Below are 14,833 nucleotides of genomic sequence, written 5' to 3'. Positions count from 1 at the left end.
CTGCTACGCAGTTTTCATGAATCACAGCTTTGAATAAACTCCCAGTCTTGGCAGAAATCCAAAATACTGATTGATTATGTCAAAATGTTGCTCTAATAATCAGGTTGTTGAAATGGTTTTCATTTTAGGAACTATATATGTGCCTTTTCTTGCCAGGAATTAGCTGAAAAGATTGACTCCACTGTCATGTCTTTGCTTATTTTAGCTTAGCATAAAAACTGAAAACAGATGAAACAGTCCGGCTCTGTCTAAAGGTATAAAAATCTGACTGCTAGCACCTCTAAAGTTCACTAATCAACACATTTTATCTTGTTTGTTTAATCCATGTAAAACCAAAGTGTAGAACAACAAGTTCTGGTTTTACGGAGGTTTACATGGCAGACTATTTCTTGGCCGGGAGCAGTGATTTGTTGGTTTTACTGTGGTTTCTGAAAAGACTAAACAAACAAGAATAATACATGTTAAGTAGTGAATTTAAGAGGTGCTGGTAGTTCAATTTCCCTGTTGTTGCTGTCTCCCTACCATTTCCAGTCTTTATGCTAAGCTAATGTGGTGCACAGACATGGACTGCCAACGTCAAGAACTAATTTTCCTTAAAAACCTTTGAAAGGAAATTATCATTACATTTACTTCATTATATATAGCTGAAACACACATACACTTATCATAATTTTTTCTTTTTCTTTGTTCCCCATGATGTTTTTTGATGAATTTCTTTGTTTCAAGTTTTTCTAGTTAGGGTGCATCTTGGTGTTGTTTATCTTTGGTTGTATTTTTTCTAAATTATTTAAGTGTAGTTCTTTTTTTATTGTCTTTTTCTCCTTTTTTGTTATGATGTGTTTTTCTCCTTAAAGGTCTAGTGTGTTGGATTAAACCGCATCTAGCGGCGAGGATTACAGATTGCGATAAACTGAAACTTCCTCTGTGCGCTCTTGGCGGTTTTTACCAGGAGCCAAATTGTCTGCAGAGGTCTCTTCCTTTCCAAACAAATGGACCCGGTGATTTAAATTTATAAAAATAACTGATTAAAACAGTTTTGCCCTAAAAATCTGTGTTTTTCCAGCACTGTTTGGCCCATCGTGTAGGGGCTCTTAACTATGGTGGCCTATATGCAAAAAATGTGAATGGCCATGAACGAGGACCAACTCCATTTGTAGATATAAAGATATATGGGTATATAAAGAAACCATACTTATTATATTATATGCCATTGCTGGCAATAAATACCCCGAAATCCTACACATGGGACCTTTCAGTTGAGGGGAGATCCGTTGTAAAAGCCTTTAGCTTCTTGACCTCGCCTGACATATTCCTTATTTTTATCATCTGGATTTTATGCAGCTTTATGCATGCAAATTAAAAAAAATGTGTGCTGGCTGAAGCTTCATGTTTAATGGAAAGATACAAAAGTGATGCTCATCTAAATCTTGGGAAGGAAGCCAATAAGTGTATTTCCCCAAATAGCTGAACTGTTGCTACAATCTCTTTGTGTTTTTAAATGGTCTTATCCCAGTTACAGTTATTTAAAGTCAAATACTCCCGAAACACAGATCCATCATGATCAGACTCTTACTGACGTTTTGAGCAGTGATGCAGTTTTCCTAAACAAGCCCCTACTGTCCCACAACTGCTGGACTGTGCGTCTTAACAGTAAAACCGTTAACCAATTTATACACACGCGCACACATGCACACAACACGCACACGCACACGCACACGCACACACACACACATACACATACTCACACTCACACTCACGCACGAGAACACATTAAAACAGACGGCCTTCCTGTCACAGCTGGTGTTTACTGCTCTCCCTGGCACGCTCTTCTTCCCCCCTTTTTCTCCTCTTACCCCGCAAAAGCGCTGGCCCGCCTCGCCGCAGCATCTTAATCAATACCGTCGTAAATGGCTCCATCATTGAATTTCTTCTGGATTGATTGCCTCTGTCACAAGCAAATTGCCTCTCAACTTTGTTCCAAATGAACCCTCACTGAATGCCACATTGGCGCAAAATAGCCATTCGCCGCTTGAGCTCAACACAAATGCATTAAATGAGTAAAACTGTATGCAGATGTGACCTCGACAGCCAAATCATTTCCAGATAACTTGTCTTTGTCACTGAGTGTCAATGCAGTAAATGGCATTCGCTCTTTTTCTCTGCTCTCCATCTCTATTCATTCCCCGCTGATGACACCGAGAGAGAGGAGAGACCTTGTTTACTGCCGACGTTTCATATCTTTCTTAAATATGGATGGAAATTAGTTTGGTGCCTTCCTCTCCTGAAGGATTACTGGCCACTTTCATCTCATTGTCATATTGGATTTTTATATTCTCGTTAAGATGGATGGCACTTGGGCTTCATATCTCGTTGGAGTAAAACCTCTCTTGATGCCTCTCTAGCTGTTTGGCGCTGTCATTTCTTTTCCAATCTCCCTCTGCTTCCTTTATTCAAGAGTAGTTGAATATGCTCTCCATCAGAGCTCTGATTATCACTCCATCAGTTTCTGTCGCTCTCAGCAGCTGTCCGCAGGTGAAGTATATCACATATCAGATCCAGTAGTGTATCCAGACTTTTTTTTTTTTACTGGGGTGGCCAAAATGGGACATTAATTTATGCTGGGGTGGCATTAAGGACGAACGCTGCTGTGGGCACACATAGCTTTAATCAACATAAACATCATTTTTGTCCACAGTACCCAAACCTACTTTAATTACTAACATCGCCGGGTCTTACATTCATCTTTATAGTTTAAAAAATAAATAAGCTGATCAATCATGACACAACAGAGAGAGACACCACACAAATGTAAAATAATGCTTCCATACTTTATACTTTATATTTTACTTTAACAATATTATTCCTCAAAAAGTGAAGTAGTACAACAGCAAGTATAAAGTGCCAAAAGCATAAAATAAACAAGCCTGTGTGACTGAACTTGTGAACAGTTGCATCAACTTATTTGTCTGTAAAATTAGTCAGTCTGGACAATATTCTGGCACATTACTGCCTCTCAGGTTTAAGCTTTCACACCTACCCTGTTTGGTTCAGTTTGTTTGGGCTGGTGTAAGAGCTCTCAATTAATCTGTGGTGCGGACCAAACAACCAGACCGAGACCGTGTGAAAAGAGGGGTCTCAGTCTACTTCTAAGGGGACCCTGGTGCCATTTGTGGTGTGATTAAAAAAAAGGAACCAGCCTCAGGACTTTATGATAGAAAACATGTGATTGTAGCTTAATTTCCACAGCTAAACCAATCATAAATCCATGTACTGATCGTGAAATCTTTCCACAATCTCATAATTGATCCTGATAAAGGCCAGTGCTGCCGCTATGGGTCTGCGTAGCAGCGAGGGCATGCTTTTAAGTTATTATTAGTTATTAATACAGTATGATGCCATCCATCTTAAGTTTTTCAAAACTTATTATTAAAACATACCTGTGTTCAACAACATGACAGGAATACTTGATTAACGACTTGCAGCAGGTGATGCAAACGTGTGCCTCTGTAGAGCCTCCCGCAACTGCTGAGAAATGCCTGTGCTATAGTTCTTCTGTAGTGGAACATATATGCAGAGTTTATAAAGTTTTGGGATTTTTCTTCTGTAATGTGTGAGCATAACAATGAAGCAATTACAATAGTGCACCCACAGAGACCCTGATAACATTTGATTGATTTGCTTTTTGCTTCAAGTCTTTCTTTGATCCGTCTTTTTTCACCACAACAGGGATCTTCAAGAGCACCTGCCACATCGACGTGCGCTGGTTCCCCTTTGATGTCCAGAGATGCGACCTGAAGTTTGGCTCCTGGACATACGGAGGCTGGTCTCTGGACTTGAAGATGGTGGAGGCGGATATCAGCAGCTACATCGCCAACGGAGAGTGGGATCTTGTCGGTCTGTAGTAAAATTCAAAATGACAGTTTCTCTGCAACTTTTCACTCAGTTTCTGCCAGAGTAAACTGTTCTTGTTTTTGGTCTCTCAGAGGTTCCAGGGCAGAAAAACGATCGTTACTATGACTGCTGCATGGAGCCGTACCCTGATGTCACATTCACTGTCGTGATGCGGAGACGGACCCTCTACTACGGCCTCAACCTGCTCATCCCGTGTGTCCTGATCTCCACTTTGGCCCTGCTCGTCTTCCTTCTGCCTGCTGACTCTGGAGAGAAGATCTCACTGGGTTAGAAACACACACACACACACACACACACACACACACACACACACACACACACACAGAACAAACAAATATTGTCACATTATTAAAGGAATACTTCACCCCCCAATATGAACTTTTTTATATCAGTTACTCACCCAGTGTTAAGTTGACTTTGTGAAGAAAACATGGTGAGGTCTTGATGAACTGAAGTCATTTTGGTGTTTGTTTAAAAACAGCTAAACTGTACCAAATCACCTGTTTATAACTCGTGCAGCATAATCCAAGTCTTGTGTATCCAGTCATAAGCTTATTTTAATTTATTTTTCTCCTTTCTAAACACTTTATTCACTGTTTGCTTACATATAACCATATGCAAAGTCAACAAAGTCATTATATTGGATTGGATATTGGAGAGTAAAAAAAGCAACAATAATAAACATAATACTGAAAAGAAGCTTGCATGAACAGAACAGATACGAATACAAGAACACAGTACAAAGCCGAAATGTTGAGGATATGTCAGTTCAGATTTGGGGAGGCAGTGGGAGACAGGTATTATAGGCGCTTTAGAAAAAGTGGGTTTTGAATTTATTCCTAACTGAGTGAAATGAACCTGAATTGCGGATGTTAGGAGGGAGGGAGTTGCAGAGAGTTGGTGCTTAGTCCTGGTGATGGGGGTCAGAGTGTTTGCATCAGATGATCTGAGGTGGCGAGTGGGGGACTGACATCAGAGAAGGTCTGGAAGGTGTGAGGGGGCAAGGTTATTGAGGGCTTTGTCTCTGATGAGGAGGATATTGAAGTGAACGAGGTGCTGTATTGGGAGCCAGTGAAGGTTTTGAAAGATACGTGTGATGTGCTCTCTGGAGTGGGAGTGTGTGAACAACCGAGCAGCTGAGTTCTGAACGTACTGTAATTTTTGGAGGTCAGTGGAAGAGCAGCCATAAAGAATGCTGTTGCAATAGTCCAGTCTGGAGGTTATGAAGGCGTGATGAGAGTTTCTGCAGTGACGAGTAGAGGGTGGGTCGTAGGTGTTCAGTATTACTGAAGGTGAAAAAGGATGTACTGGGGACATTCTTGATGTAAGATTTAAAGGACAGAGTGGGATCCAGTTACCTGTGACTTGCAAAAAAAATGACTTGGTTCCACCTCTGTGAAGGACTTAGTAGCATCTAACAATGAGGTTGCAAATTGCAACCAGCTAAATACAACCCCTCGTGCACTCCTCGTTTTCAAGAACCTAAAGTGACCTTCTAGTAACATAAAAATATAAAAGCCCCAATCTAAAGCCAAAGCTCGTTTTTTCTGTTCTACTGTAGAAACATGGCGAACTACGTGGAAGAGGGCCTAGCTAACGAAAACACAATGATTCCAGTTTCAGGTGATTATACACTAATGAAAACATAATCATGAATGTTGTATTCTATTTCTGCCAATAGATACCACTTAATATTACTCCCTGCTTCTTTAACAAAACACTTATAGGGCTAGATTGCATTCATCTATACATACATGCACATTCACATTTGCATGTGCAGTATTTTCTGAGGCTGCTGTTGGCTCACCTCTGTGTCCCTGGGTTGCTTCTAGGCAGCATTATTTCAAGTTTGCAGTCAATATGAAACAGAAACATCCTTCTATACATTTTTTACTGGCTTTATAAGAGGATTTAAATTGTAAATGAAGATTGACTGACAGCCTGTCTGCACCTCAGTGACCTGCAAAGCACCTCTGTTAACTTTTCATCAGTATTTTACTTTACTTACTTTAACAGACACATGCACGTGCACACACACACACACACACACCATACTACCAATGCAGCTATTTGTTTATGTAATGTGTAGGCGTCGGCTCTAAATACAGAGCTGCTCAGATGAGTTTGATGCCCAAACTTATTTTTTAGGTAACAGATGCTTCTTCCTGATGTTTCTTAAACTTTTACATCACCATTACTGCATGAAAGGATGATTTCTTCAAGAAGAGAGACACTAGTTGATGCTCCGATCAGGAAATGTTTAATACGAGTACTCGGGTCAATACAGAAACAAAGAATCATGCAAGTTACTGTCTGACAAAGGAACGACTCTGAAGCCCTGGTATATATATATATGTTTCCAACGGGTTACTTAAGCGGTACCCATTAATCATCCATGCTTCAGGATCTGGACCCCAAGGACGCTTCTCGGAAATGTTGTGGCAGACTTTAGGGGTTCCTCTCCCAGACGGGTACATGACGTGATGTTTTGGTCTACACGATTGTTACCATATGCCTAGCATAACCTGCAGTAACTTAACTATAAGTAGGTAAAAGGTCACATAAGGTACAAATTCGCACAAGGTTGATACAGAAATATAAATTAATTATAAAAGATAATAAAAGATACAGAACATTAAAAATACATACTAACAGTTCCCCCTTTTTTCTTTCCATTTGTTCTTTTCCCTTTTTTTTTTCCAATATACCCGATACCTGCATAATACAGAGCATAACTTCTACTAACATATCAGCTAAGCCAGAGCATCATTCATGCTAATAAAACATATGCTTCATTTATTTCCTTTACATATTGCGTCTAAGTAAATGACAGCCCTTGAAACCCCAAATGCTGTTATATTTTATAATTTCATATTAAAACATTTGCAGTCTGCATGGCTCCCTGCCATGTTGACTTGACAGTATTTTAACACAGGTCAAATAATCCAGCTAAAAACTAATGGGATCATCATCACATCAAATCCTTTACAGCCCAAGTGGTTTTGACACTGAGCCAACCTTTCTATTATTCTCCCATTTTTCTCCGTCTTCAATAAAGTTATATCTTAGGCCGTTTGTCTCCTGGGTAATGAGTCATTCTGTGAAAAACAATGGTTTTTCATTAATACACTTCCTTATGTGGCCCCATGGAGTCATCAGATAATCAGCACTGAGTGACTGACTTAACTGTCAGTGGACCGAGAAAACGGTTTAATCTTATCTCAATTGTCACAGTTGACTTGAATGTTTGAGCCTATTTCATGCATAAATTACACAGGCTTGGTGGAGACAGAGTCTGTTGGTGGGTGGTAGTGGCAGTATGGGTCTGTGTGTGTGTGTATGTGTGTGTGTGTGCGTGTGTGTGTACTGTATGTGGGAGTGGATTAGCTGATTTATGCAGTGTGTGCCTCCTTTCAATTATTAGAGTCCTGTATCACAGCTGGATTCCTTCATTAACCAAACAGTGCTTTATAGCCGTGTGTGTGTGTGTGTGTGTGTGTGTGTGTGTGTGTGTGTGTGTGTGTGTGTGTGTGTGTGTGTGTGTGTGTGTGTTTGTGTTTGTGTGCACATGTGTGCACATGTGTGCATTTCTTCTGATCTTCTGATAGCTCGTAGACAGATTGAGGAAATAAGATTTGCTCATGTGAAATATAATCTGCTGTCATGTAGAACTTAATGCTTCTTAAACATGTTTGAAATGATTTGTGTGTGTGTGTGTGTGCGTGCGTGTGTGTGTGTGTGTGTGTGTGTGTGTGTGTGTGTGTGTGTGTGTGTGTGTGTTCACAGATCTACTGTATATGAAGTCAGTATATCAGCCGAGCCATACGTTGACATCATATGAGGACACTCGTTGAGAAATGTGTTTTCATGTCAGCATTTATTCCCATATTTAATTTCAGTAAAATTAGGCAGTCGTGAGAATTATGTTTGTAAAAAGCCCAAATGAATCAACAGGAATATTCTTGTGGGTGAATCTTTACTGTTATAGTCTCTGCATTTTGCATCTGCATTTTTGAGATGTTTGTATCAGAAGATTCACCAGCAACACACATTTTACCCAAAAAATCCCCTGTGGTCCAAAAAGCATTTTCCCTGATTGATCACTATTTTAAAAAATAGTAAAATTATAAAATTATTTATAGGACAGTTTGAACTGCAAACTAGACATTCAGTATCAAATCCAGTAATTATTATTGTACATCTATGGTAAAATGCTTGCATTGGTGCTGCGTTCATATTGAACTCATTGGCTTGTAGTTACAACATGGAGTGTCTTGTACACAACATTCTTGGCACTCAAGTGGTTAAGTCTTGAGTGCTCTGCTCGGCAAAATGGACACTACTGTCAGCGTCCAGAGGCCACCGAGGCTAACGATTTAGCAAGCTAGTTAGCGACTAGAGGAGAGAATATCAACATTTTTCTCAGACTTATAATAAAATTATGAGGAACAACTGTTTACATTTTTTTTTTTTTACACCATTTTTGAAAACATCAGCAAACACATCAGAGCTCGTGAGCTCGGAGCATCCAGAATATTTCCACTTAAGAGGCTGTAAGTAGGCTACTGCATGGGGGTCATGTGGACTTATGTCGTGAGCACAGTAACACAACCTGAAATGAACGCACCATATGTCACTGCAACACGGTCTTATCCCAACTCAACACATGGTGCCGCCCTCTCTACCTGTGACATTTTAGGTATCCGTCTGCATCAGCTGTTTACGCTCCGGGATGCTGTTACGATGATGTCAACAAATGTACATGGTGGGATGATGCAGCACGGTCCTTATGTTTACGCAACAGTGCAGACTGTCACGATAGTTGGGATTAGGCAACAAAGTCATGGATGGGAAGGTTTAAGGAAAAGAAGCACATGGTATGGTGTAGAAAAGAAAAAAAGCACATCTACACGTGAAGCGAACTTTTGTGGTTTGTGGGACCCTTCCACCTCCGCAACTACGTCCTATAAGTGCACTCACGCTCCTTATATGATCTCTTTACTGATTTTCTATCTCTTAACCAAAAGCAAATGCCACAGTCCCTTTCATCTGCTGTCTCTTGTCATGTAGCACCGATTTCAGAGGTATTTGCCTCTTTTGACTGCATAGACAGAACATCTTTCCAGCAGTGAAGTTCTACTTTAATGTTTTTTAGAGACGTCAAATGTAGATCAGCATGCCTGCACTTAATTAAGATGTGACTCTTAATCCTGCTGAGAAGTTCAGTCTTTTAGTGAGACTGTCAAAGAGCCAGTGGCTTAGCGATGTCAGCTCATTAGAGAAAACTCTGCTCACAGGTATTTTGAAGATACCTGTTTGTCTTTCTCTGCTTGTAGCTTTTTAGGTGACGGAGTCAGCGACTGTGACACATTATAAGCTACAACAGCTCCGCAAGTCTAATTTTGGGGAGTTCTCCTTCCCGATTGGCTGCAGTGCAGTGTTACCATATTGTGGAAGAGGAGCATAAAATTTGAAACAAGGCAAAATTAGCATAAGAATATAAGGCATCACAAATGCATGGAAGACTTTAAGCATAATGGACACAAAATATGAGCAGAAAAGAGCTGAGTACAATGCAGCTGGAAAGTGGGTGGAATAAAACAATGAGCATTCATTCAATACTCAAAAAGGGGCAAATAGCGCTTTGCATATTGTCACAAAATCATTTTTAAGGATGGAAAAGTGTGTTTGACTGTCATATAATATCCAATTTATGCAGACTTGTGGCGGATTTCAACATCAAAGAATCATGGCTCCCTGTCATGACTGTGTGATTTAAATACTTTTCATTGCTTTTAATAGTTTTGTTTGTGAAGTGCTTACGGAGATTTGGTCTCTTTCCCAGGCATTACAGTCCTGCTCTCCCTGACGGTCTTTATGCTGCTGGTTGCAGAGATTATGCCCGCCACATCGGACTCGGTGCCTTTAATAGGTAAGCCAGGCTGAAGTTAAAAGCAGTCCCTATATGGGTGTCAACTGCGATCAGTGGGAAGACACGGGGGGAAATCTATGTAGTCATTTCTCATCAGGGGCTCTCTCATATCACAGTGTAACTAAGTTTAAGCACCCATCTAATATTTGGATTTTCTTATTTAGAGATCAGTCACCATATTTGAAACAGTGGAATGAAAAAGTAGCTTTGGGCATTTCAAAAAAGAGGTTTTGGCATTTCTGTCAGACACATAAAATAAGTGTGCTCGAGGCAAGAAAAGGGAGTTTCTCTTTGAGTTCTTTTTCTCACAGTGAAACCTTTTATTTTTATCCACATGTTTTCGCCTTAAAGTTAAAATGCATCTGCATGACAACTCTCTGTATCCATTCTCATTATGTCTTCTTCGGATCCTCTTCACCCAGCTGAGTACTTTGCCACTACCATGGTCATCGTCGGTCTCTCGGTAATTGCTACAGTTCTCGTCTTACAATATCACCATCACGACCCTGACGGAGGCAAGATGCCGAAGTGGGTGAGTGTTGCTTCATGTTCGACCGTTATTTGTCACTAATACTGTGATCCTATTAACACCACTTTAGTCATTTCCTTCTCACCACATTAGGTTATTAGGTTACAGTCAATTTTACTTCACTTACAGCCGTTTATTAAGATTAATATGCATGTGCTCGTGTAAGACCGTGTGTCCACCAGATGATATCATTAAATGGGTGGATTATGATGCTGTGCCTCTGGGCACAGATTTGCAGGGGGCCCCACCACCTCTCCTACATAGGAGACACAGACTTTGTACTGTTTTTTTGTCTCTTTGTAGGTTATACATTTTTATATAATTGTGTGCCTCCCTGTGGTTGTTTGTGTCATTATTTTGTGTTTCTTTAAGGTAATTTAATGTGTTTTTGGCAGTTTTATGTCTCTACTTGGTAATTTAGTGTCTCCTTTGTGGTTGTTAATTGTCTCTTTGCAGTTCCTTTGCATCTCTTTGTGGTGTTTTCTTTCTTTCTTTTTTAGAAATATTTTTTCTGTTACTCAGTTGTTTGTGACTCTGTGGCTGTTTTCCCATTTTTGTTGTGATTTTGTGACTTTTTGCAGTTCCCTTGCATCTCTTTGTGGTAATTTTGCGTCTCTTTCTGGTTATTTTGTGTCTCTGTAAGGTATACACTTTGGGCCCCTAGGCTTGTGCCTGGTTGGCCCGTACAGTGATCCATCCATGGCTAAGAGGTCTTGAGGTGTTAAAATATACTTCATTTAGTTAGCCAGTTGTGAAAACAGAAAAAGAGTCTGGCCAATGTGTTTTTATAAATGTCTTTCTTTCTCACATGATTAAGTCTCCTTTTATAATGAATGTAAGGAATTCACAATGTAATCCAATGTATTGAATATAATGAAGAGGTTTAGAGTCAAGGAATCCTGCAACACAAAGCAGATTGATTACTTACATTTTAATATGCTAATATGAAAGTGAAGTCATGATATCTTTTGTTTTTATTGTGATTGGTCAGTTTTGACAAAGTGATGCTGAAATGTTGATTTGGCTTCTGCAAAACTTAAAATTCTTGTGGTAACTGAAACAATTAGACAAAAAAGGGGATGAAACCAGGCTTTATGTTTTTTGATGGATGTTTGCTACATTTATTAAAGGTTGATAAGAATCTTTTTTGAAATCTATTTTATATGGTCCCTTTTCAAGAAAACAAAATATGCAGAACATTGCCAGGCATTATGCCAATCATCATATCTGGATAACAAACATACCATGTTATGGGTTGTAAGCATGAGGCCTATTAAAGCACTTAATAAATTACATATAATTTACCTTCATTAACAAAACAGACACCAAAAAAGGAGAAAATTACATTTAAAGCAGTGAAAAGGCAAAACCGGCAAACACATTCAGAATGAATCTTTAAATTTGATAATAATAATTTCTTATTCATTACTGTTTGATCCCAAAGACCCGTGTGATCCTGCTGAACTGGTGTGCGTGGTTCCTGCGCATGAAGCGCCCAGGTGAGGAGCGGGTACGTTCAGCCTGTCACAACAAGGCTCCACGAAACAGCCTGACCAGCATGGACCTCAACGCTAGCGCCTCAGCCTCCCAATCCACCAACGGCAACATGCTTTATGTTGGCGTCCGTGGCCTGGAGAGCCTCCACTACTCCACAGCCGCCACCTCGCCCGACTCCGGGGTCCTCTGTGGACGGCTGGTTACACGAGCAGGTGAAGAAGAGATGCTCCTTCCCGCAGCTCAGAGTGCTTCGGTGAGCAGCGTGGAACCAGAGCTGGCCAAAATCCTGGACGAGGTGCGCTACATTGCCAAACGCTTCCGTGACCAAGACGAGGATGAGTCGGTGTGCAATGAGTGGAAATTTGCTGCGTCTGTTATTGACAGGCTTTGTCTCATGGCGTTCTCACTCTTCACCATCCTCTGCACCATCGGGATCCTCATGTCAGCACCCAACTTTGTCGAGGCCATTTCCAAAGACTTTTTCACTTAAGGACTTAAATAGGAAAACAAAAATTAAAAGCATATACCAATCTCTCTTATCACAGAGTACCCATTTGTTAACCATGGGGCGGTAATTTGGATACAGTTAAGTCTGTTTTATCGCCAAATCTTCAACTATACATGAAAAAAAGTCAAATTGAAGACATGTACAGTAATTCAGGTAAAGTGTATGGAATACATAAATAGTTCACAGGTCCAGTGTGTAGGATTTAGTTCACACTGGAGAAGTTGAAGATCTGCAACCTCACAGCTAGATGCCGCTAAATCCTACACACTGGACCTTTATAGAAACACTCAGTATGTCTACATGATGTTAGAAAAAGTCAAATTATTGTGTTAGACCCAGAAGTCAAACAGCAAAAATTCAGAGAAGAAAGCCGGGAAAAACAAAAGAAGAAAAAAAGGAAGAAAACGAAACAAGACAAAGGTATCAAGAAAAAGTAGTAGAGTACGTACAAACTTTACAGCATCGAAAGGTTATCCATGTTTTTTTACTGTTCGACGTGCAACCTGTTTGCTGCTTTCTAACTTTTTTGGTTTGTGATGTAATAGGTCGAACTAGAAGAAGGTCCAACAGCAGCTATCTGAAAGGGGGCGTATCATCACCTACCGTGGCAGAGCTGACATACTTCTGTCAGTAAATCATTTCTCCCTCAGTGTTTGTTTCCTGGAACAGGGACAGTATGAATGGCCTAACTGAGCAATAACCAAACTGTGCATGTAAACATACTGAGTGTGCAAGATGTAGGGGGAATTAGTGACATCTAGTGATGAGGATTACAGATTCCAACCAGCTGAAACTTATTTCGGTTATAAATCCTTCAGTGTTTATTGTTCAGGAGGTTTTTACGCGGAGCCAAATTATCAGCAGAGACGTCTTTCTCTCCAAAACATGATTTAAATCAGTAAAAACCCTGAAGAAAGCAGTTTGACGTTGAAAATCTGTGGTGTCACTCACTTTTTGCAGAGGGGCTTCTGACTATGGTGGTTTTACACTAAAGAAAATAAAACAGATTATATTATATTCCATTTCTGCCAATTTATTCCTCTAAATCCTTCACACTGGACCTTTAATGTATGCCTTGCACAATGGTGGTGAGATTCTGCCTTTTATATTTCACTCTTACGGCATATCAATCTAAAACATCTAAATTTGATCCTCTTGAACTGTTTTAAAATGATGTAAAAGTACTACAAGGGGTTATTTAAGTGGTGTAATTGCTGAACTACAAAGAATGCAGCTGTGGTTTGTAATGTGATGTTACTGTGTATTATTGTTCATCATCACAATGCATCTATTCTTACTAATATCTACCCAATGTGAAACTAACAGCTATCGTATCTTGTGTTAAAATGTATTTGTTGCAACACGCGACTGCTCGTATATATTTAAAACAGTTGGAGTTGTGAGTTGCCTTTCTATGAAAACAAATAACAGTTGATTATAAGCATAAATATGTTCTTCCTTTGTCTTACTTCATGCTTATTTTTTATTAAGACATCTATCATAATTAAAGAATCAAAAGGTCAAAATAAAACTGCTTTTCCTGTCAGTTAAAACAAATATCAGATGTTTTTGTTGTACTGTGGCATTTCCCAAATAAACGTATTTTTTCTATTTGAAATTGGGGACAGATTTAAAACATGTTTTCTTCCTGTGCAGAACTGTGTTTTGTTTACCAGGATAACTATACTGCTGCTTTATTTACATTTTCCATTTTGGACTACAAACGATAACCTTGACCTTTGAGCTGTCAAATTGAAACAGAGAACAGAGACAGACTGATACAACTGGCTTTTTGACATCCAGCCAGCGAAACTATTTTGAGGAGATAAAACACAAAAGTACTCCAGTGCAGCGCCTGTAGCATTGTTTGAAAGGTGATGAGTCATCAGATTGCATATACGTTATTCTGCAAGACTGAAAGAACAAGGAAGCTGTTACAGAAAACATAGCCTTGAGACAAGAAAACAATTTTTAAGAGAATTAGAGCGCACATCACTTTCCCCTTCCCATAAATGCAAAAAGCAAAAAACTTGGAAATAAAAAAAAATAGAACTGAGCCACTTAAAAATGTAGAAGGAATCATATGTTTGACACAATACATCTGGAGGGAACATTTGCAGCTTTGATTAAATACCAGATTACCAAAAAATGTATACAATGTATTAAAAAAGTGCATATATCTGAGAAATACAGTTCCTGGTACATTTTCTGCAATATATCATTGAATCACTGACGCATTAATTTAATTTTTATATACTGTTGGTTAGTTTTTTGTCTACAACAATACTTTTACTTGATTGATTGATTGATTTCTTTTTTTATTTATTTTGTGTCATGCACATAAACATTTGCTCAACCCTCAGGTTTACAAGACACCATTAAAACTACAGCAATTAATCCAAAATAAATGTCATCTTAGTGCTCAGTCTCAAAAAAAAAAAAAAATTTTAAAAAA

The 14,833-nt window shown here is 39.3% G+C and overlaps 1 protein-coding gene across 4 annotated transcripts in view; it reads left to right on the top strand.

Moving 5' to 3' along the window:
- chrna7a (cholinergic receptor, nicotinic, alpha 7a (neuronal)) overlaps window positions 1–14,416 on the top strand; it is a 44,544-nt gene extending 30,128 nt beyond the window's left edge. For 3 of the 4 annotated variants that reach the window (XM_042491473.2, XM_088075108.1, XM_088075110.1), the window contains 5 exons: window positions 3,727–3,894; window positions 3,984–4,178; window positions 9,758–9,844; window positions 10,267–10,376; window positions 11,818–14,414. In XM_042491473.2, coding sequence (XP_042347407.1) covers window positions 3,727–3,894; window positions 3,984–4,178; window positions 9,758–9,844; window positions 10,267–10,376; window positions 11,818–12,360 — 1,103 coding nt within the window. In that variant the 3' untranslated portion in view covers window positions 12,361–14,414. Of the gene's footprint in view, window positions 1–3,726; window positions 3,895–3,983; window positions 4,179–9,757; window positions 9,845–10,266; window positions 10,377–11,817 lie in introns of all 4 variants that reach the window. The other variant, XM_042491464.2, reaches the window with a different exon arrangement.
- Window positions 14,417–14,833: the final 417 nt, after the last annotated feature.

Source organism: Plectropomus leopardus, chromosome 1 (genome assembly GCF_026936395.1).
Source record: "Plectropomus leopardus strain MGB_pleo_1.0 chromosome 1, ASM2693639v1, whole genome shotgun sequence".
NCBI classification, from domain to species: domain Eukaryota; kingdom Metazoa; phylum Chordata; class Actinopteri; order Perciformes; family Serranidae; genus Plectropomus; species Plectropomus leopardus.
Note: the sequence above shows the minus strand (reverse complement) of the source record. Positions and strands in the feature narration are given on the sequence as shown.